The 23,575-nt window shown below is 39.1% G+C and overlaps 2 protein-coding genes across 7 annotated transcripts in view; both read left to right on the top strand.

The window, feature by feature from the left end:
- Window positions 1–10,661, top strand: part of Pcf11 (PCF11 cleavage and polyadenylation factor subunit) — a 28,507-nt gene extending 17,846 nt beyond the window's left edge. The window contains exons 10-16 of one of the 2 annotated variants that reach the window (XM_036186502.1): window positions 3,042–3,161; window positions 3,758–3,863; window positions 5,125–5,308; window positions 6,235–6,390; window positions 7,371–7,463; window positions 7,962–7,997; window positions 9,402–10,661. In XM_036186502.1, coding sequence (XP_036042395.1) covers window positions 3,042–3,161; window positions 3,758–3,863; window positions 5,125–5,308; window positions 6,235–6,390; window positions 7,371–7,463; window positions 7,962–7,997; window positions 9,402–9,617 — 911 coding nt within the window. In that variant the 3' untranslated portion in view covers window positions 9,618–10,661. The remainder of the gene's footprint in view (window positions 1–3,041; window positions 3,162–3,757; window positions 3,864–5,124; window positions 5,309–6,234; window positions 6,391–7,370; window positions 7,464–7,961; window positions 7,998–9,401) is intronic. The other variant, XM_036186510.1, reaches the window with a different exon arrangement.
- Window positions 10,662–16,975: 6,314 nt separating this feature from the next.
- Window positions 16,976–23,575, top strand: part of Ankrd42 (ankyrin repeat domain 42) — a 45,779-nt gene continuing 39,179 nt past the window's right edge. For 3 of the 5 annotated variants that reach the window (XM_036191334.1, XM_036191340.1, XM_036191323.1), the window contains exons 1-2: window positions 16,976–17,955; window positions 20,947–21,113. In XM_036191334.1, the coding sequence (XP_036047227.1) occupies window positions 17,898–17,955; window positions 20,947–21,113 (225 nt within the window). In that variant the 5' untranslated portion in view covers window positions 16,976–17,897. The remainder of the gene's footprint in view (window positions 17,956–20,946; window positions 21,114–23,575) is intronic. The other 2 variants (XM_036191347.1, XM_036191328.1) reach the window with 1 other exon arrangement.

The raw sequence follows: 23,575 nt of genomic DNA, 5'->3' as shown, positions 1-23,575 counted from the left end.
ATTCCAAAGTAAAACTATAACCCTCAAAGTAAAACAACCCTCCAAACAAATGTACTTTTAACATAGTGTTGGTACTGGCTTCACAAATTTTTCAAAGAATTTTTCATAACTTAAAAACTAAGGAGTTTTAATGAAACTATATTTTATGAAGTAGTTCTTAAAGTTGTGTCAGTTTGAATTTAATACATATTCTTTTAATTTCTAGATGAACAATTAGTATTAGATAGCAACCCCTCCCCTTGTATAGTTGTGGTTGGGCTAGGCATAAATAAGCGATGCCCCTGTCATTCAGTTAATTTTTCCTCTATAAAAAAGAGTATTGTCAATATTTCTTGGAATTTTTTTCCTTTTTTTTAAAGTTTATTTATGTATTTTTATGTATGAGTGTTATGTCTGCATGTACACCTGCAGGCCTAAAGAGGGCATTGGACAAGACTGTAGATGGTTGTGAGCTACCATGTGGGTGCTGGTATTGAACTAAGGACCTCTGGAAGAGCCGTCAGTGTTCTTAACCACTGAGCCATCTCTCCAGCCCCCCGGGATTTTTTTTTTTTTTTCCTTAAAAATGAGATGTGTAAAAGTATTTTGTGACTTTTAAATGCCATATGAATATTTTTCTTTAGAAACTAGTTTTTAGCCAGGCGGTGGCGGCACACACCTTTAATCCCAGCACTTGGGAGGCAGAGCCAGGCGGATCTCTGAATTTGAGGCCAGCCTGGTCTACAGAGCGAGATCCAGGAAAGGCGCAAAGCTACACAGAGAAGCCCTGTCTTGAAAAACCAAAAAAACCCCCCCAAAAACCAAAAAAACAAAAACTAGTTTTTGTTGTATAAAAAATTTGATGTGGATAGAAAGATGGCTTAGAATTTAAGAATGCCTTCTGCCCTTGTGGAGGACCCAGGTTCAGTTCCCAGTACCCACAGTTAGGCAGCTCATAACCATCTGTAGTGTAACTTCAGTTCCTGAGAGATCCATTGCCTCTGGCCTCTATGGGTACTTGCACTTAGGTGTACACACACACACACACACACACACACACACACACCAAATAAAATTCATTGGAAAAAGTTGTTAAATGGAGGTTAATAACATGTGTTAAAACTACAGATTTTCTTCTGGCTTCCAGAATATTGCGTTATACATATAATCAAGGGACAGCAATGTTGAAGAGGGAATGACATTTTGTTCTTCTGGGTTGGGAATATTGGATGAGGCATTATGTGTATTTTTTTTAAGTTCTTTTTTCTTTCAAGAAGTATAAACTATTATTAGGAAGCTGTTTTTCAGGTTCTCTTAATATTTGTTAATTGAAAGTAAAAAATGCCCTTTCCTTTTAGTTTTGTTCTTGTTTATTTGCTTCATGAAAGGCATTATGCTCGAGGAATTTAGTAAAGTTCATCCTTGAAAGAGTATGGCAGATATGCTGTCTCCCTGCCACCCCTCAAATACTGTATGTTGTGCTAAATAATACCTCATTGCCTTACAAATAGTATTTGTTTAAACCTCATATCAACCTTAAGCAGGAATTATTATTCTTTTACAAGCAGAAGAAGAAATTTAGGCAGCAATAAGCAAGTAGATCATGTCTCACAATTAGAAAGTAGAATTTCTAGCTAACATTTCAGAAGTTGGTATCATAATGTTCTTTATCACTCCTGAACTTAGATACTTCCAGCCAAGTAAATAGCTAATTATCCCTGTTAGACATATAAATAGCTCATTCCAATGGAATGCAGATGTTGACTAGTATTTAAATGCTATTGTAATTAATTAATTATTGTGATGGACTTATTCCTGCATTCAGATATTTGAGTAGACAGATAAATACATATATATTTATAAAAGCACTGATGGGCATATCTAATGGTTAAGGGTAGGGACTATATATTATGGATATGGATACAAATTGATTCTGCCATTAAGTGGAATGGAGATGTAGGCAAATGGATAAGAGTGGTAAACACTAAAAATTTGTTTAATTTTATTTTGAAATAGAGTCTTGGGGTTGGGGATTTAACTCAGTAGTAGAGCGCAAGAGTCTTTTTTTGAACTGAGGATCGAACCCAGGGCCTTGCGCTTGATAGGCAAACGCTCTAGCACTGAGCTAAATCCCCAACCCAAAATAGAGTCTTATTATGTAGCCCTGGCTGGCCTGCAACTTGCTATGTAGACCAGGCTGGTCTCAAACTAACAGTTCTGTCTCCTGAGTACTGGGATTAAGGGGATGTACCACCATGCCTGATAAATACACTTTTAAAAATGGTGCTAGGGCCCAAATCTAGGGCCGTTGAGAGTGCTAGGCAAGTACTCTATTGCTGAGCTGCTGTCCTGTTTTTACAGTTGAGTTAAAAGTATTGTTATTAGAATAGTGCTAGCAAAATAATGTGGTTGGATTAAGGAGAAGATTGTTGTCTTACTCAAATTGTTAAAGCCTTGGTAAAGTTGACAGTGCTTAGCAGTGGTTTGAATTCCTTTGTAAGTCCTGTTCAACAAATACTAGAGGGGCAGGCATTCTCTGGGCTACATACAGTTCCTATGGTTTATCATGCCAGGGAGCAATGCAGTCAGCATACTGCTTTTGCTTTGGAATCTATGTAAAGAGATGCTTCACTACTTCATCTTTTGAGATGGTTAGATCAGGACTAGAGAATTAGAAAGGTGGGAGTTGGAGTTAGGCACGATGCTGCATGCATAGAAGGGATCATAAGACTGATGTGCTTTGCATACTGCTTTTTTATCTGGTGTGAAAGTAACTAGGCAAAAGTCATAAAGTGACAAGTAATACTCTTCTTTTTAAAATTAAATCCATATAAATATACATTAGATATAATATGTATAATGTTTTTAGTATTTATGCTGGAGTTTTTTTTCAAGTAATGATTTGTCAGTCAAAAAGAACAAGCTTTTTAAATAATTAAACCCATTATTAAAAATATTTATTGTTGGTAGAATATCTTGAAGAGAGCTTCAACTTTGAAAAAAAATGCTTAATATGAATCTTTATGTTTAAGAATTTTACTGGTTTTTTTTTTTTTTTAAAGGAGGTCTTCCTAAGGCATATCCTGATAATCATCTCAGTCAGGTGGATGTAAATGAATTGTTTTCAAAACTGCTAAAAACAGGAATTCTCAAATTGTCACAGCCTGATTCAGCTACAACACGTAAGTATGGTTATATACTTCATATACACCAACCTTAATTAAGTTATAGATACGTTATGGGGTATAATAAAGTATGGTAAATTTCCATACTTGAATAATTGAATTGTGTGTGGTATTTTTTGAAAACCAAATGTAATTGGGTTATAGTAAAAATTTTAACAGTATCTAAAGATTGGACTATCTTCATGGCCCATGGTTGTTTTAGTTAGTAAACATTACTGCAGATGTTAATGTGCCAATTTTTTTTTTTTTTTTTCTTTTTTCGATACAGGGTTTCTCTGTAGCTTTGGAGCCTGTCCTGGACTAGCTTTGTAGACCAGGCTGGCCTCGAACTCACAGAGATCCACCTGCCTCTGCCTCCCAAGTGCTGGGATTACAGGCCTGCGCCACCATCACCCGGCGAATGTGCCAGTTTTTACTAGCCCTTCTATATTAGCTTGGTTTGAAAATAATTTAAATGTTGAGGAAGCAAAATTTTAAGAAATTTTATTATGTTCCTTGGCCAGTAAACTTCATATCAGATTTACTTATACCAGTGTTTTGCTATAAAGAACACAAGGAATGTAGTATTGAGGAATTTATCTTCTCAACTGCAGAGGTAAATGAGGCTGTTACTCAGCCTCCCCCTGAAGAGGAGGAGGATCAGAATGAAGATCAAGATGTTCCAGATCTTACTAATTTTACAATTGAAGAATTGAAGCAGTATGTGATCTGTTTTTACATTTTTATTATTAATGTGCTTGTGTACATGTATAATGTGTATGTGTAAGAGTGGAGGGACATGCATGTCGTAGTGTTTGTATAGGTTAGAGGGTGACTTTGGGAGTTGGTTTTCTCTTTCCACTGTGGGTTCTGGTGATTGAACTTCCATCATCCAGTTTGTGTGATAAATACCTTTATCTGTGAGCTATCACACTGGCCTTTTTTTTGATCTAATATTAGAGTAAATTATTTAGATAACAGTGGCTTGAATCTCACTGCTCAAGTTTAAATATTAGGTACTAATAATTATGTATTCATGTTTTTAATCTTTAATCTTAAACTTTATCATTTTCTTCTTTCTTTTTTGAGAATTCTCTTTAGCCTCAGCTGGCCTTGAACTCTTGAGTGTTGGGATTATGAGTATGAGCCATCATGCTCCACTTTCAGATAGCAAGGAACAAATGTGAACAAATAAGAATGCAAACATTAAGGGCTGGGGAGATGGCTCAGTGGTTTAGAGCACATACTGCTCTTCCAAAGTCCCTGAGTTGATTCAGAGCACCCACATCAGATGGTTCATACCCTGCATTTTCAGCTCCATTGCATCTGATCTCTCTAGCCTTCTTGGGCACCTGCATCCATGTGCACATATACAAATATGTGCATATACACATACATACACATTAAAAACAATAAATCTTTATAAATATGATTTTTAAATTTTTTATGCATACTATTGTTACTTAGAACTTTTAACTTTTTTAAACCGGAGTGGAACATTTTAATTATTCAGAGCATTAAAAGTGTAGGGAGGTAAACTTTCTTGCCATATCTCTATTTGTCATGTCTTATGTATATTGATAGTGACTCCATACTAAGTAGAAGAATAGCTATTGCCTTCTTAGCTAGCCTTTAGGGTTATTCCACTTTTAGCCAAAAGGAAATAAGGAATCAAAGCACATTCACAAGAAAGTAGGCTCAGGGTTGGGGATTTAGCTCAGTGGTAGAGCACTTGCCTAGCAAGCACAAGGCCCTGGATTCGGTCCTCAGCTCCGGAGGGGGAAAAAAAAAAAAAAGAAAGTAGGCTCCATGTTTCTTCACATTTAACCAGCTTTAAAGTAAAAAGGGTCAGTGACACACTAACCTTCACTTAAATCTTTCTGGTTTGATTCCTGTTAATATATGGAAAACTTAAGTATTTGTAATTTATTTTTAAGCATTATCATTTTTCAAAATTGAAAGACTTTCTTTTTCAAAATAGACGTTATGACAGTGTTATAAACCGGCTGTACACTGGGATTCAGTGTTACTCTTGTGGAATGAGGTTTACGACATCCCAGACAGATGTTTATGCAGATCACTTGGACTGGCATTACCGGCAAAATAGAACTGAGAAAGATGTTAGCAGAAAAGTCACTCATAGACGTTGGTACTACAGTTTAACAGTAAGTAATCCATATGCCTCTGAATTACCTAGATGTCATTTATATTCTGAAGTATATCAGTTTAAATAATTGCTGGAAGTTAACATAAATTTTCTGAGTAAAATTTGATCTGTGGAATATAGACTTTTGTTTTTTAGATTTATTACTATTTTGTATATGAGAATCCTGCCTGCATCTCTAGCTCCATAGGATGGATCTGTTACCTGTAGCTTCCTTGGGCAATGTACCCATGTGTACATACACAGATATACAAATTATTAAAAACAAATCTTTAAAAATAGAACTTTCTAATTTTCCCTTGTTATGCCTACTATTATTGCTTAAATTTTTAAACTTTTCAGACTGGTGTAGAATATGTCTGTATGCTGTGCACTACATGCAGGCAGTGCTTGAGGAAGCCAAAAGAGGGTGTTGGACCCCTTGGAACTGAAGTTAACAAATGTTCATGAGCCTATGTTAGTACTGAGAACTGAATCCTGGTCCTGCAAGAGCAACACATGCTCTTAATCAAGGAGTCATCTTTCCAGCTCCAAAAAGATTTAAATGAAAAATTATACATAAAGTTTATCTTAAGTTAGTGGTACCTGTAGAGTTAATAGGAAGTGAACATTAGATCTCAAATTGTATCCTAGTTTGGTGGCACATGCCTGTAATCTTCGTACTTGGGAGGCGAGTTAGTACAGGAGGAGAATTGCCAGTAGGCCAAGCATTGCTACATTGAAGGCCAGTTTGGGTACACATTGAGACCCTGTCGACAAAAAAAAAAAAAAAAGTTACAGGGCTTCAAAAAACAAATACATTAAAGTAACAGCAGAGCATATTGTATGAAAATGTACCCTTAATGTCCAGTGGATTACAGTGAAGACAGAGCAGTAAAAGCTTGACCGTTAATAAACACAATCCTTTACATCAATTCCTTTTTTAAGGACTGGATAGAATTTGAAGAAATAGCTGATCTGGAAGAACGTGCAAAAAGCCAGTTTTTTGAAAAGGTTCATGAAGAGGTTGTCCTCAAAACTCAGGAGGCTGCTAAAGAAAAGGAGTTCCAAAGTGTCCCTGCTGGACCAGCTGGAGCGGTTGAGGTAATAGAATGGGTGTCTGAATTCCCTGGCAATGTTCTTCACTTGCTTTACACACATTTATGTCTTTGCTCAAGCTTGGTAGAACAGCGATCAGGTATTCAAGACTAGGCCCAGCATATGGAATTGGATGCCAGTCTGGCCTACATGAAACGTTGTTAACAAATATAAAAGGATTTCTTCTAAGCCTTTCGTTTTTGTAAACAAAAGCAACCCCCCCCCCAAAAAAAAAAAAAACAAAAAAACGAAAAACAAAAAAAAAAACCAACCCGTCATGGAGATACCTGCCCAGGCCACACGGCATTCTGTCTTAGGTTGGTGAGTGCCCCCCAGACATTACCCGTCTCTGAATACTCATTATCATACAGACTCAATCATGTGAGAGCTGCAGTTAACTGCTGCCAAAGATCTCACAGTGGCGCTGGGCTTGCAATCTGTGTGTTCAACACAGAAAAGACCAACAGAAGTCCTAACCCACCCATAGCCGGTAGGCTAAAGGCAACTAAGCCATTCCCTTCCTTAACGAGCCTTACTGCATTTAGAGGCTGAAGCAGGAGGAGCCAGAGCTCCAGGTTGGGCTAGGCTGTATATGGAAATTGTCTCAAAACAAACACTCCAAACTGAGCCAAACAAATCCCCCAAGTATAGCTCCTACCTTCAAAAGCCACACATTAAGGTTGGAAGGACATTAATAACACTTCAGAATATTCCCTTAATCCTTCCTAAACATATCTCCACCTACTTCCTTCTACCCTCTCAGAGGCCACTGTTTTTAAATGGCTGTTTCATGACCAATTTGGGTTAGATGCCATCAGTGATTAACAGTAGTGAAATGTTACTAACCTTTTATGTGGAAGGCTGGCACAATCTATAAAACTTCATTATTTATTGGACATTGCTTCAAATTTTATATTTCTTACTTAAAATGTTTGTTTTTATTTTAATGGACAATGTACATTTGCTTTTACATGATTCTATTTTAGAGTTGTGAAATCTGTCAAGAACAATTTGAACAGTACTGGGATGAAGAGGAGGAGGAATGGCACTTAAAAAATGCTATTAGAGTCGACGGAAAGGTAATTCCAGCTCTTTATTTTATAAGGAAGTACTAAAGTTCATCTGTTGTTAGAGTAAACTAAACTTACCTTTTTGAAGATGATTCATCATCCTTTCTGGGTTTTGGTCATTGGAAATAAGTGGATTTTAAAGTCAGAATGTTTCCTTTGGAAGCATCCTAGCAACCATATGGTTCTATACTTAACCTTGTGTAGCAGGACATATGAGTGTGATGCTAGACTCAGAAGTAGATTTCTGCCTAACTACACTGCATTTCACCATTAAAACTGTTATTCTCTTGAAAACAAGGCTAGACATTTTAACTCCACAAAGCCAAGTTTAAAGAGAGATAATTTTTCATGCTCCTTGTTAGGTAAGGTTAAAAGTAAGTTTGTGTTTTACTTAATTTTTTTGATCAAATGATTTTTATCAACCTTTGATTTAAAATTTAAAGGAAAAAATATTTCAGAATGTATTAGAAATGAACATGCATGTGAATAGCTATTTTTTTCCTTCAGATTTACCATCCATCGTGTTATGAAGATTATCAAAATGTAAGTTCTTTTTGGATATTATATATATCTATTTATATTAATAAATTTTAATCTTTATTTTTTTAAAACTTAGTAGGTTCATTAAATGTTGGGATTAGACAGCCTCTGATGTACATGGATATATTACTGATAAAAATACAAATATTAAAAATTTGAAGTATTGTTTATGTCTTGCTTTCTATTTACCTGAATCTTCATAACTTTTATTGGACCATCAGAGAAATGTTGAGAACTAAAGATAAGAAGGATCACAATGGCAATTAAGTTTCTAGGGCCCTGGGAAGAATTTAGTAATCTTTTTTTTTTTTTTTTTTTAATTTTCATTGTGTATTATGTGTATGGGTGTTTTGACTGGATGCATCTCTGTGCACCATGTGTGCCTGCATAGGCCAGAAGAGGCATCAAGTTCCCTAAAACTAGAGTGGACAGATAGTTGTGAGCTGCCATGTGGGTGCTGGGAGTTGAACTCAGGTCCTCTGGAAGAGCAGCCATCTCTCCAGCCGTAATCTTTTTTTCTTATGTGTTGTCTAGTCACCTGGTAGAGGAATGACACTTTAGGCTGGCTGTGGTGGCACATGCCTTTAATCCCAGCACCTGAGAGGCAGGAGGATCTTTTATATTTCAGACCACCCATGTTTACATAGTGAGTTCCAGGATAGCCAGGACCACATAGAGACCACCTCAAAATTAAAAGCAAAACGAAACAGAACCTTATTGTGTCTGCATTCATGTGTTTGAATGCTAGTTACACATACATGGAGGTCAGAGGACAACCTTCCGTGTTAGTCTCTGACTGCCCTTGAATTTTTTTGTTTTTATTGTGATTATACCAGGCTAGCTGGTCTGGAAGTTCCCAAGGATTCTCCAAATTTTATGAGTTCTGCAGATTTGAATTCAGGTCCTTACACTTGCATGGCAAACACTTTCATCTCATCCAGTGAGTCATCTCCCAAGCTCTAGTATTAAGTGATTGTAAACATACCAGTCCAGTAGCCTTAGAAATTCAAACTGTTATATTTGTACCCTGCCTTCTAAATCAGTAGGGCATGTTGCCTATTGATACTGGGTTTGATATAGATTAGAATATTTATTTAGATCACTAGAAGATTAGTGCTTCCTAGGGTATTTTTTTGATGTGGAAATCTTAAAAATCTTGAGTATTTAAAATTCATATAGACATGCAAATTCACAAAGTCCATATAGGGTTGTCCTCTATAACAGTTAAATACTGAAGCCTAACTTATTTTAGTAGTATTATGTTAATGTGCATACTGAATGATCAGTGTTAAAATTGTAGTGAATGTCATACGTTTATTTCTTTTGTCCAAACTAAGGGTCTTATAAAACTGTTACTTAATATGATTTGAACCTTCATTAGTACTTATAAGGATTTTCATTTTGTAGACATCTTCTTTTGATTGTACACCATCTCCTAGCAAGACACCAGTTGAAAACCCTTTGAACATTATGTTGAACATTGTCAAAAACGAATTGCAAGAACCCTGTGAAAGCCCCAAAGTTAAGGAAGAGCAAATTGATGCCCCACCAGCCTGTTCAGAAGAAAGTGTAGCAACACCCACTGAAATTAAAACAGAAAATGATACAGTTGAGTCAGTTTAAATAAAATGAGAAAGGTATGGTTTTGTTTTTTTAACAAAAGCTGCTGTTGGATCTAGAAGGTGAAGAATTTTTTATGTATATATAGACATATATCTATATAAATTGTCTAGCTGAGGCAGGGCCTTCAGCTATCATTTGGTTAATAAATACATTTTAGTATTTGCATTTCCTACTGCCTGCACAGTTTCAGGTGCTTGTTGTGTGAAAGTTCTGTAGATGAGTGCAAATTTAACAAAATGAAATTGTATGTGTAAAGATGTACGATTTTCACTTGTGAACTGTAAATTATAAATAAAAATATTTTTGCTATCCATGGAGTGTAATATTTATGCACACCATCAAATAAAGACAGTGTTTCTATACTTTTATTGGGTAAGAATGGAACTCAACAGCAACCTTAATGTGAGATGTTTTTTCTAGTAGCTTCCCAGGACTTCAAGAGGCAAAGTTCAAACTTAGTTTTTCTCAAATAGAAAAGCCAGAGTTAAAAAAAATGAAACAATAGGACATATGTGCTTACATATAGATATGTTTCTCCAGCTAGAATCATCCCCATCCATTTGTGGAAAGTACGTAATAAAACAGTAATGCTTATTCTTGGACTCGGATACTGATGCCATCAGCAATTAACAAATATATTTAAGTACTGAAAGTGATTTTTTTAGAAAATATTTTTCAAATTGTCAATTTAATGCAGATGAACATATTTCTATTTTAAGTTACAGGGATTCTGTATAAGAATGTTCATATGAAAAACATGGTTAACTTTCCTTTGTTGGTTTTGATTGAATTAGATGGGATACCATGAGATGTTAATATTCATACATGTAATAAATTGAATGATGAAGAACTTTCGTTTGTATTTCTTGAGTGAATTTAGAATGTGACCCTTTTTCATGTGTTTTAAAACATGAGTGCAGTGCCAGCTATAAGCCACACTCCTAGATACAATAAAGATAGGGACAATTAATGAGACTTTAATGTTTTGTGGTGGCAATTGGCACCTTTCTTCATGTGGTTTCTTTGGTTATAGCACCAAAGGCTATTCTAGTTTATGAATAAAATTTAGCCACTCCAAAAGCAGTGTGAAATCTGCTTTTGTCTTACTTTATAATTAAGGTAGATAAATACAAAAATGTAAAGTCATACCAAACTATTAAGAGATTATTAAGGAATAGTGTGTAGAAGTGGTCTCTGAGTGTAAGAATGGAATGCATATTGATAGGGTTATCATTGGAGAGTTCAGTTTGAAAGTTAATTAAAAAAAAAAAAGTGTGGGTGTTATGCCTTATGTCTGTGCATCATTAGTCTATCTGGTGCCAAGGGGGCTAGAAGAGGTGGAACTGGAGTTGCAGCCAATTGTAAGCTGCTGTGTGGGCATTAGGACCTGGATTTTGAGTTTTCTGCAAGAGCAACCTATGCTCTTAAACCATTGAGCCCTCTTTCCAGCACTTATTTTTTCAAAAACATGTATGGTTAAACCACGGTAACTTTTAAGAGACTAAAAAGGCACCTATGGTGCATTTTCATGCAAGCAGACAAAACTCCCATATACATTAAAAAAAAAAAACAAGCCACAAAAACCTTAATAATCTCCAGTTAGAAGCAAAATATAAATGGATTATAGGACAACTGATGCTATACATGAACACTGCCATGAAAGAATTGTATTGTCCAATAATGTAGGCCATATTTCCTGTTGTACATCCTTTTTGCTTGTAAGACCACTGACAGCTACTACCAAATACTTAGGTGGCCAAGAAAAGGTCTGTAGGTTAAAAAAAAAAAAATACTGGTAGGTGGGAGGGTGACAGGCATAATTACTCAAGAGGAAAATAATGTAAATTGTAAAATTGCAAGATTAAGACAGTACATGAGCCAGGCATCACGTATGTGCTTAATCTCAGTACTTGGAGACACCTGGAGGATCTCTGGATTCAAGACCAGCCTGGTCTACAAAACAACTTCAAGATCTTGTCTCAAAACAGGGTTAGGGATTTAGCTCAGTGTTTGCCTATCAAGTGCAAGGTCCTGGGTTCAATCCTCAGCTCAATAAAACAAACAACAAAAAACACCCCCCCCCCCCCCCAAAAAAAAAAAGAACACAACTAGTATGTGAGCATAACAGCTCATATGAGTGCCTAGGCTAGGTGCAACTAGTAGTATGGACAGGACATAGTAAAGATACTTGAAGAGTTGCTATTGAAATTAAGCTGAGTGGACAAATGAGTTTAAGACAAAGATGGAATGAATTGTAATACAGGCATTACTGCTGAGATTTAGCTTTTTTCTGGGATGACTAGTGGAATGCACATTTGGAGTTAACAGTTGCTAATTCTCACTTTCTCCTTGTAAAAGGGCAACTGTGACATAGTGGGTCTTAGTCAAGGCCAACTGATAAGAATCTCCAAGTTGACTCTGAACAGCTAACCATCCTAGAAATGAACAGAATTAGACTTCAGCTTCCGAAGATGGAAAATGTCTACCCACAGCTCTGGAGATAGAAGCATCAACTACAGCCGGGTGGTGGTGGTGGTGGTGGTAGCCGAGGCAAGTGTGCACGCCTTTAATCCCAGCTAGGTGGATCTTTGTGAGGTTGAGGCCAGCCTAGTCTACATAGCAAGATCTAGGAGAGGCACCAGAACTACACAGAGAAACCCTGTCTCGAAACACCCCTTCACCCCAAAAAAGTTTGTCTTCTAAAGTGAGATTTCAGATTGATTTCACAATGTAATTTTCCCATGTAAAACTTTTGAACTTAGATGTTCTGGAAAATACAAAATCAAGCTAAATTCTGTTGGGAAGGACCATATAAATAGTGAATGGCTTAAAGAACATTATATTCTATTTAATTTCTCAGTGACTGACATTATAGCTGTATCAAAAAGTACATCAAGAGATTAATAAAAATTGTTCAGGAAATTCTAAGGTGCCTTCAAAGAGGAGATAAACTGACCAAGTGTGGTGTAATCCCAGTCCTTCTAAGACAGGCAGTAAATTCAAAAGTTAAAGGGCAGTCTAGACTCCATGGTCCCTGTATTAGATTAGTGGCTGAGGCTGTAGAGTGGTAGAACATTTCCTTATGTATGTGTTAGGCCCTATGCTTAAGCTACAAAATCAGAAAATGTGCAATGAGAGGAATGAAAAAACTATAAGGCTGTTGTCAAGAAAAGCTTCCATTTGTGGGCCAGTGAGATGATCAGCATTGGGTAAAGGTACTGACTGCCAAGTCTTAGGAGCTAGGTACCAAAGAACCATGTGATGGAAGGACTCCCCCAAGTCGTTCTGACTTCCACTGTAGCATGTGTGATCCTCTCCTCTACCCACAGAAATAACAAATAAGGGGGAAAAAAGGTGGCCTCAATTTGTATGATGGTAGAAGTTCTCTAATTCAAATCAGGTTCCTTGAGGTAGAATGTTCTTGAGCAAACAGTACACCAAGAGTCAAAAATTATCCATAGGATGTCCAAGGACATGGTAGAGGGCATCAAAGGGAGAGCTGTGTCTTGAGTGCATGAGCAGAACAGGGTGCAATGGCATGGTTCTAGGTCCTTGGGAGATTGAGGCAAGAAAATTACTTGAGCCCAGGGAGTTTGGGCAAAATCGTGAAACTGTCTTATTTTTAAAATGAACAAGTTTATGGAGTACATGAGGACAAAGGTATAGAAATAGTTGCTCTAAGCTGGCCCCACTTATAATGCCTAGAACTGATTTATGGGAGATCACTTGTCTTATCATCTCATGTTAGAGGTAGGAGCAAGAGATGGCTCAGCAGTTAAGAAAACTGGCTGCTCTCCTGAGGACTCAATCTGAATTCCAGCACCACTATGGTAGCTCTCTACCTTAACTCCAGACCCCAGGGTTTCAATTGCCTCTTCTGGCCATGAGGGCACCAGGCACACCGTGATGCACAGACAAAAATTGCATACAAATAAAAAGTTTAAAAAAAAGAGACCAGTTAAAACAAACTAGTAGTATAGTTTCCTATCTGACAATTGCTATTCTCTGGAATGTTGATATGTCCACTCCAGTGTTAATTTGCCTTGCTTCAATTGAGAAACTGCTTTTACTGTCAACTTACCTTGAAATCCTATGCAATCCGGTATCTTGATTGTTTTATTAAAACTGCCGTGTCAATGACTTTGCCAAAACCAGTTTATTTTCCCTTAGCTTAATTGTGGACCATTACTTTTAAAACTATCTTCTGATTTATAGGATAGTGCATATTTTATTTGCTTTTTCTTTTTTCTTTTTTTTTTTTTTTTTTTTTTTTTCGGAGACAGGGCTTTTCTGTGTAGCTTTGGAGCCTGTCCTGGAACTCACTCTGTAGACCAGGCTGGCCTTGACCTCACAGAGATCCGCCTGCGTCTACCTCCCAATATGTCATGGCTGCCTGGCATATTTGCTTATTTTTATAATAAAGATTTAAAAAACAAATATAAAAATGTCTTCCTTCGGGGCTGGAGAGATGGCTCAGAGGTTAAGAGCACTGACTGCTCTTCCAGAAGTCCTGAGTTCAATTCCCAGCACCTACATGGTGGCTCACAACCATCTGTAATGAGATCTGACACCCTCTTCTGTATACACAATAAATAAATAAATCTTAAAAAAAAAAAAAGTCTTCTTTCATGCCTCCTTTTTGTGGTCTACAATATAATCACTTAATTTGGTATAGATTCTTTCTAAACTTAAAATTCACTTAAGATTGAAGTGAGATTACATGCATTTTCTCTATTGCATTATAACCACATGAATTAATGCCTGTAGACTGCATGTCTACCACTACTATTTATATCTTCTATCCTTTTAATTAAAAAAACAATCATTCTGAGTATGTGTTGACATCATGTAAGAATGGGTGCACATGTGACAGCAACTTGTAGTAGTCAATTCTCTCCCACCATTATGTGGATTTTCAGGACCCAACCCAGGTTACAGGCTGACCCATCTTGTCTCTGTACACCATTTTATAAACATAATAAAACTTACTCAGCTGTTCCTTATAGACCTTCCTTATTCTAATTAACTGTAAAGTGTTACAGTGACTATGGTTATCTATCTGAGCAAGGAAGGTATTTATAAGACTACATAATCATTGCTTCATAGGAAATTTATATTTAAGTTTTTGAATTATGGTTATATTTGCTTCACATGTGGCAAGTATTCTGGCCTACTTTTCCTCTAGTGATATTTCCCAAGGATAGATAACTTTGGGTTATTCTTTTATGATTTTGTAGTTCTTGAGCCAACTTTTGGATATTTGTATTTTTCTAAATTATCCAAGTTAATTTTCCAAATTATTAGTGTAGGTTGTATAAAAGAATTCATTTTTGGGAGGCTGGAGAGATGGCTCAGAGGTTAAGAGCACTAGCTGCTCTTCTAGAGGTCCTGAGTTCAATTCCCAGCATCCACATGGTCGTTCACAACCATCTGTAATGAGATCTGATATTGTCTTCTAAATAAGTAAATATATAATCTTTAAAAAAAAGACTTCATTGTTGTTTTTTTTTTAAAGACCTCTATATAACATGCTCCACTTGTTCCCAATACTGTTTTCTCTTCTTCTCTTTCTCAGATTTGCTGGGTCCACTGTGTATGCTTATCTATTCTATACAGTATAACCCAGAAACTGAGCCTTTCCTATTGGAAGTAGCTATAACACTGTCATAGTAGGTTCCAAATCACTCCTACTAATGCCATCCCGATCAAATGTGACCTGTTTCTTCATCTGTAAGAAATAAACACAATACAGATTAGGTTTAAAATTATTTGCAAATCAGTTGTCACACGCACTGGTTTCATATATTTAACTCAATAAATTACTGACCCACAAAAGGTCTCAACTGCCCCAATTCTAATAAGAAAAAAACAAATTAGACTGGAATGACTAATTCCATCTCCCCTTCTAACAGTGAAAATACTTGTTGCCTATCAGTTCACTCACCTGATAATCAGATCAACCCAAACATTCAACAACATAGTAGCTACCGAGCAGCTCTTCTCTTGAAGTAAATATTCTAGATGTCAGGAACACCCAGATGTTGAAGATAAGATGCTTACCTTCCAGAATGTTCACCTTCTTAGGGAGGGGGTAAAAACCAAATGTTAAGTAGGTGATTACAATGTGTGGTATGATCTAATAAAGGCTTTGGGAATCAGGTTTTGAGGGGAATGTGCAAAAACAAACAAAAAATCAAGGATGTGGTAGGAATCCTAATGCAGGTATTTACTTCTTAGTGTGTATCCACAAGCAATTAACTTTGATGCTTTTTTAAATACATAGAATGAAAAAATACTCAGTCAAGGATTTAGTAACAAAAACGAATACAAAGCACTGAAAACAATGTTCGACTGGTCATATAAACTCAAGAAATGTCAGTTATGCTACTACTTAAAAAGCTATGTTAAAGACAATCAATTTACCTCAAGAGAGAAGGTATATGGTCAGGGATTTTCCAAATGTGTTCAGAGAGCATACCATGGAGAGAGCAGTGGTATGGTTTCTGGAGGGCAAATAACATAGTCAGAGACAGAGAAATAGTTTGTTTTGAGGACCCCAAGTCATTACTCTTGACGGGAGAATGAATGTATGGTAAGGCAAGTATACAAAAAAATCGAACTGAGAAGTAAGTGCAAGCAATATGGACGATGCTTATAATTTTCTCATTCTCAGCGGCTAGCACAAAACTCGACGCATACATTCGTTGTTGGAAAGGTCTGGTTCAGTTAAAAATAATGTTACAGTGAAAGAAATCTTGCATTTGAAGTAGGTAGGACTGGAGTCGTCTTTTGCCTAACGGCTGCTGTTTTTAGAACTTACCTGCTGTTTGGCTTTAGCAAATGACTGGCATCTTGAGTGTCGACCTGTACACTGGGGATGACACCTAACAAGCGAACATCAAAGAGCCCGACAGGAAGCAAGCACTCAACAATGACAGGGACTGCACCTCCTACCGCCCCCTTTAGGTATTTTTCTCTATTTGCGATGCCACAGGGTAAAAACAGGTTTTCTTTCAAACCAACACTGAAACAGTATACCAAGCTTGCCAAGGACGAAAAGGCCCCTCCGGCGCGACAGGCAGGTCAGCTATGCGAACCGCAGTCTTGAGAACTCCATTTGGGGGCGAGATCCACGACAGGGTGTCCCAGAGGCAGCTCTCCACAGGCGCTCGTGAGACTGAGCAAACAAAACAAAACAAAATGAAACAAAAACCCACCGAAAACCACTCGGCACCAGCGTCCCGCGGCTTTCCTCAGGCGAAGCCTCGAAAGAGGTGAAAGGGCGGAAGCAGGAAGTGACGCCGCCATAAAGGATACGGAAGTGACCACACACCGGAAGTGTACTCGTTTCCAAGGCGACGGCCCCGCCACCGCTCTGTCCGGGTTACAGGCTCTGAGACGCTGGACAACGACTCGGAGGCGAGCGTTCCCTCGGACGGCGGCCTCCGCCACAGCCACCCGCGGGTACAGGAGATCGAAGACGGCGGCCTCCGCGGCAGCCGCCGCGCATGTGCGGTCCGCGGCTCGCACGGCTACCCAGGCGCCGGGGCCGGGGAGAGGGTCGTGGAAGAGCAGGGATCCTGTCGCCTCAACCTCCGAGAAAGAAACCGCGAAGAAGGTGACCGCCGCTCCAGGATCTGTGGGAAAGGAGGTGAGGACGGCGGCTTCTGCCGCAGGGACTCGAGACGAGTCAGTGAAGACCTAGGCCAGCACCGCAGTGTCTCCCAGGAGAGAGTCAGGGGACACGCTGGCCACCGGCAGAGCAGCCCATGGGTGGCTGTGAGGGGTGACGGCGGCCAGTGCAGCAGCGACGCGGACCCCTATCCCTGCGACTCGAGGGGAGCTGTCGGAGAAGACGCCTGGGTGGGCATCCCTGAAGCCCGAGGGCCCCGAACCCCCGACGCGGGGGACAGAGGCAGTGACGGCCGCAGCGGTTCTTGTGAAGGAGCAAGTGTCGATGGTAGTCGCTGCCCCAGTAGTTCTTGTGGAGGAGTAAGTGATGACCGGGGCTATGAGGCCAGCAACTCCTCCAGGGTGAGCATCAGCGAAGACGCCAGCCGCCGCCTCAGTGGCTTCTGGGAGAGAGAAAGCGAAGAAGGTTCCCACTTCAGGGGCTCTTGGGAGAGAAGGGAGGATCGTGGGCCCCGCGCCAGCGACGAGGAAACCAGTAGCTGCAGCAGCAGTGACCCGTGCGTGGGAGCAAGTGAAGACCGGCGCAGCAGCAGGGGCCTGGGCTCCACTCCTCCCCACAGTCCAAGTCCGAGGGCGAAGGACCGTACCATGCCTGATGTGTCCAATTCAGGCCCCTCCAAGTCCTCTAGGGAGACTGCAGACTCATGTGAGTCACATTCTTCTGTTGTCATCCCTCGTCTTGGCCATGACACTTTTCCTACTTCAGGGGTATCAGCCTGAGCCCCTGGGGGCATTTTCGTACTCTGTTGTCACTCTCCTTTTCCCTTTATTTTCACCGGTTCCCTATATTTCCTTATTGAGCCTTCCCTTTTATATCTACATCATTTGTCAGTCAGACATCTTACTCAGATCAAACATCATTTGTTAAATATTATGGATATTTGTAAGTTCTTTTCTGCGGTAATTTAGATCTATCTGTTTTTCTAATTTTCATTCGGTTGGAGCTCCCTTTATGGCTTTTTCTTTTTCCTCCTCCTTTTTTGTGAGGATGGGTGTTGTGTGGCAAAACTTTTCCTGGGGATACACAATACACATGTCTACTCACCCCAGAGAGGGATCCCACAACAGACCAAAGTGCTGGATAACACCAAACTCCAACTTGGTGAACTAATGAGTTTTTCTGGGTTATTTACAGGAATGTGGGTGAGAAGTTACAGGAGCAGAAATGACTCAGAGACAGCTGCATCCCCAAGGCCCACCCAGTACGGGGGACAGCTCACAAAAGCTGGGAAACCTGGAGCACACTGCACAGCCTACAGGCAGCTCAACAGGTTGAGAGTGTCCTTTCCAAGAGACTCTGGGCTAGACCTCTTCCAGGCTGCTGGTCTCAGACAGAGTCTTTGCAGTTTTTTTTTCCTCTTAGAGTCTTTTTGCAGCTCAGATTGAGAATCTTCTTTGCAGCTCAGCTTCCTTTGGTCTGAGGGACTCTCAGCTTTTATTGTTTATTCTATCAGGGAGAGGCCCAGAGAGTCTGGTCAGTTTCAGGGACTTCCCAAAGCTATTTTGAGCTGTGTACCTTCCTGCTCAAGAAGCTTCCTGAAGGATGGAATCTTTCAGTCCTTTCACTTTTTCCTCAGTTTCTTATGTTCTTTCTGTATTCTCTTTCCCATGAACCTGAGCCTTAGAAGAGTTGACTGTTAGATGTTTACCTCTGCATGTTTACCTATTAAGAAATAGGCCACCACGCCACAGTAACAGTTCCCTGTTGAGCTTTACCAGTGGTTATGAGTTGAGGCTGATAACAACAGTGATCTATGGGCATAAACAGATGTTTATAAGGAAGTTTGTCAGGAGCATCATATCCATCTAGAAAAACCAAAATTTCCTCTGAACCTTAACTGTTTTTAGAGCATCTCCATGTCCCTCTTCAAGCAGGTTTGCTGTCCCATACCATGTAGACAAAGACTGCAGTCTGAGGATTTCTCCTGCAGACACTCTTTTCTTTTTTTTTTTTTTTTTTTGGTCATTCGCCTCAGCAGAATGCCGAATGCTGTTTATTGAAGGAGGGAGGAGGCCTTAAATACAGGCTTACAGCACAATGGGAGAACCCGGGAGGGCAGAAGTTTGCTACCAATGTTTTACAATCTTGCATCTAAGCCCCACAGACACTCTTTATCCTGATGGCTCAGCCATAGCTGCAGTACTGCTTTTTGCAAGAACCATGTAACTGCTGTCATAGCACAAAGGCACACTAACATACACATATAAGAAAGAACAACTCTGTGTTTTTCCTCTGCAGATGCTCATCCACCCAGGTTTCTCAACCTTAGTTGCATTTCTTGGTACCCATAGCCGGGATCATGTACTCACTCTTCTCCAACTCATCTTTGTGAGTTGTGTTCTTGTTCAGTGCCAGTTCTTTACAGCTCGGCTTCTTTTTGTCTGAGAAGGATGTCTCTTTATGGTGGATTGTGATTGGGACATGTAAACTGAAATAAATCCTTTCCTCCCCAGGTGGCTTTTGCTTATGGTATTTCATCACAGTAATAGGAAACCTAACTATGATACTGAGCCTGGGCAAGTATCAGAATTATCATTTAAGTATTTCTAGCAGTTTATGACTTCTAGCAATATTTGTAAGCTTAACTCAATTATATTTCTCTGTATATGCTTGTTTCTCTAGATTTAGGATGCCAGTTTTTCCTGAGACTTAGTTGTCCCGTCCTTCCTTCCTTCCTTCCTTCCTTCCTTCCTCCCTCCCTTCCTCCCTCCCTCCCTCCCTCCTTCCCTCCCTCCTCCCCTCCCTCCCTCCGTTCCTTCTTTCCTTCCTTCCTTTTCTTTCTTTGAGACAGTGTCTAACTATGTAGCCTTGGCTGGTTTGGAACTCACTATGTAGAACCAACTGGCCTTAAAATTATAGATATCTGTCTGCCTCTGGCTCCTAAGTGTTGAGATTAAAGGCACTCACCACCATGACTGTGTTTAATTTTTGATATATTCAGTTCCTTTGTTGGAAGGGTGGTGGGTCAGTGGTCATGCTGTATAGCTCAGAACTAGAACTGGAAGTCTGATTAAGATATACATAGTTGGTTTCAATTTTTAGTTTATATAAACAGTGCTTAGTGATTGTTTCATGTAGGTCTTATTCTTGAGATGTATACCAGGGCAACTGGGATTTCTCATGTTTCAAGGTGGTATGCTTATATTAGCTATTATCTTTCCTTAGTCACAAAACTGTCTGTCTTATCTATCTCCAACACATATACACATAAAGGTTTTTTGTTTCTTTTTTTTCTGGGAACATGGCTGTTTGTGTGATTTGTTTTTTGTTTTAGACTATTCTAGTTCAGAATAGTCTAAATTTTGTAGTACATTTTTCAGAAAGCTAAAAGTGATGTGCTTTCTCTTGGTTCATTGCTGTAGTCTTTTTTTCTACAGTTCTGTAATTTATTTTCCGAGTAACTAATGTTTTTTTCTATAATTTATTTGTTTTTATTTTATTTGCATTGGTGTTTTGCTGCATGCATATAGACTGTGTGAGGGTGTCAGATCTTAGAGTTACAGACAGTTGTGAGCTCCCATGTGGGTGCTGGGACTTGAACCTAGGTCTTCTGGGAGAGCAGTCAGTGCTCTTAACCACTGAGCCATCCTTCTAGTGACAGTTCTGTAATTTATTTGAAGAAATTTGATTTTTCAGTAGGTTCCAGGAAGAAGGTGCATTTTAGTAGCATACATGATGCAGTACGGGCTGGAGATGTCCAGCAGCTTTCAGACCTAGTGGGACGTGGAGCCAACCTTAATGAAGTGGATGTTCTCCATCAGTTTACCCCTTTACATTGGGCAGCACATTCTGGAAGTTTGGAGGTAAGAATCTTTTTTTTTTTTTTTTTTTTTTTTTTTTTTTTTGGTTTTTCGAGACAGGGTTTCTCTGTGTAGCTTTGCGCCTTTCCTGGAACTTGCTTTGGAGACCAGGCAGGCCTCGAACTCACAGAGATCTGCCTGGCTCTGCCTCCTGAGTGCTGGGATTAATGGTGTGTGCCACCACCGCCTGGCTGGAGGTAAGAATCTATAACTACTGTTAAACTAAAATAAATTGACAATGATAGTTTTATAAATTTAATATACAGGGATAAGGCTTCATGCTTGACACTCAAAATAATCTTTTCAGTTCAATCTGTTATTTGAGTGCTCTTTAGTAGGGCTTCCTAACAAATTATCCGAAAATTCAGTGTTGTGAAGTAGCCATTTTTAATGCTCATGAGTGAACTAAAAGGTTGAATTGCAGTGACAGCTTGTCTTTGCTCCATAATGTCTGGGAATGTGTAGTTAGAAGGCTGGAAGACCACAGATGGGGATATATATATAGCTCAATGATAGAGTACCTGCCCCCGAACATGAGACCCTAGGATCAATCTCCAGTACTGAACTAGTATGCTGGGGCTAGACTCTCCTGAAGCCTCATTCACTCACATAGCTAGTGGTTGATGAGGGATATAGACTGAGTACTTTATTTCCAAGTAGGTGTTTTGCTGAGTTCTCTCCTGGAGCTAGTTTGTCCTTCTTTACAATACGGTGACTAGGTTCTAAAGATAAGTAGAGAGGCTAACTTGTAGAGCATGACAATGAACCCATGCTCATGTTTTGCATAAAATTTAAAGTCCCAAAGAACACTTCTTAAACATCATTCCTCTACAGAAAGTTAAGTATTATACAGGGTGGGCATTTATCAATCTTTTGATTACTGGACTTCAATACTTTGATAGCTGGACCTTTGTAGTCAGCCTCAGGAGGAGGAAGTGGCCAAATAAGGGACTAGACCTTGGCAGCTAGCTTTAGGAATGTAATCTAACGGGTTTTAGCAAGGCAGAGGGAATGGTGTAGAAGGGCAAGGCCTGCCAGAGCCGTGTTTGCCATACTCGGGCTGGCTAGTGCTCCTTCAGTATCCATTCAGCCTCATTGATTACTTTCATTTAATCATCTTTAAAGTTTTTAAAAGATATTTTATTTATTTATTTATGTTTTAGACAAGGTCTCACTGTGTAGCCCTGGCTGTCCTGGAACTTCCTATGTAGGCCAAGCTGGCCTCAGACTCAGAGATCTACCTGCCTCTGCCTCATGAGTTCTGGGATTAAAGGACTGAAGTTGTGACACACTATTTCTGATACTGGTTTTCCCAAGTTGTTGGCTACTGAGGTTGGAATTTTTCTCTACAATATGCTTGAGCCTAGTGTTCACTTTGTTCACTTCTAAATAAAGTGACCCTCTGGTAGGAAAATGGAACTATATAATCAAGTAGATCTGCACTGTGAAGCTATGGGTAGGGAAAGCTATTGCCCCAGGTAGAAACAAGCCCTTCCCTTTTCTTACTGAGATATAGTAGCTTTTCTTTCTGTTTCCTTTAAAAGTATTTCTATTTATGTGTATGTATGCATCTGTGGATAGTGTGCTCATGTGTGCATGTGCCTGAGGAGACCAGAAGAGGTCTCCTGGAGCTGGAGTTGTAGGCAGGTGTGAGCCACCCAACGTGGGTACTGAGAACTGAACCCAGTCCCTTTTTCTTTTTTCTAATAATTACTATTTTTTAGATTGATTTTATTTTAAGTGTGTAGGTATTTTGCCTGCATATATGTCTGTGTACCATGTGTGTGCCTGGTGCCCACAGAAGATCAGAAGATAGTGTTAGATTCCTTAGGATTGGAACTGTGGATGGCTGTGAACCATCATGTGTATGCTGGGAATTGAACTCAGGTTCTTTGCAAGAGCAATCAGTACTCTTAACCACTGAGCCATCTCTCCAGCCCCAAATAACATTTTTATTAGTTGTCCTAATTGGACATTCATGTGAAATGAATGTGAACCTTGACCCATACTAGGCTCCATATAGAATTTATCCAAAATAGATCATTACTAAATATAAAACTTGTAAAACTTATATAAAAGCAGGACAGAAACTTTGCAAACCATATACTCAACTAGAAATCATATCCAGTTTAAATAAGGAACACTTGGGGGTGGGGATTTAGCTCAGTGGTAGAGCGCTTGCCTTGCAAGCGCAAGGCTCTGGGTTTGATCCTCAGCCCTGGGGAAAAAAAAAGGAACACTTAGAACTGAACAGTAAGTAAATAAATGTGCAAAAGTTATTAGATATTTTCTCAGAGAATGTGTGGATGGATGGCAATTGAGCCTTGTAAGAAATTCAACATCATTAGCCATCAGAGAAATGCAAATTAAAATTACAGTGAGAAGTCACATATCCATAGTGACAGTGAAAGAGGAAGTGAAAACTCCCCAAATGACAATACCTTGGCCAAGAATGTGGAGAACCA

The sequence above is a fragment of the Onychomys torridus genome, chromosome 1 (genome assembly GCF_903995425.1).
Source record: "Onychomys torridus chromosome 1, mOncTor1.1, whole genome shotgun sequence".
Classification (NCBI taxonomy): domain Eukaryota; kingdom Metazoa; phylum Chordata; class Mammalia; order Rodentia; family Cricetidae; genus Onychomys; species Onychomys torridus.
This window is presented reverse-complemented; position numbering and strand designations above follow the sequence as displayed.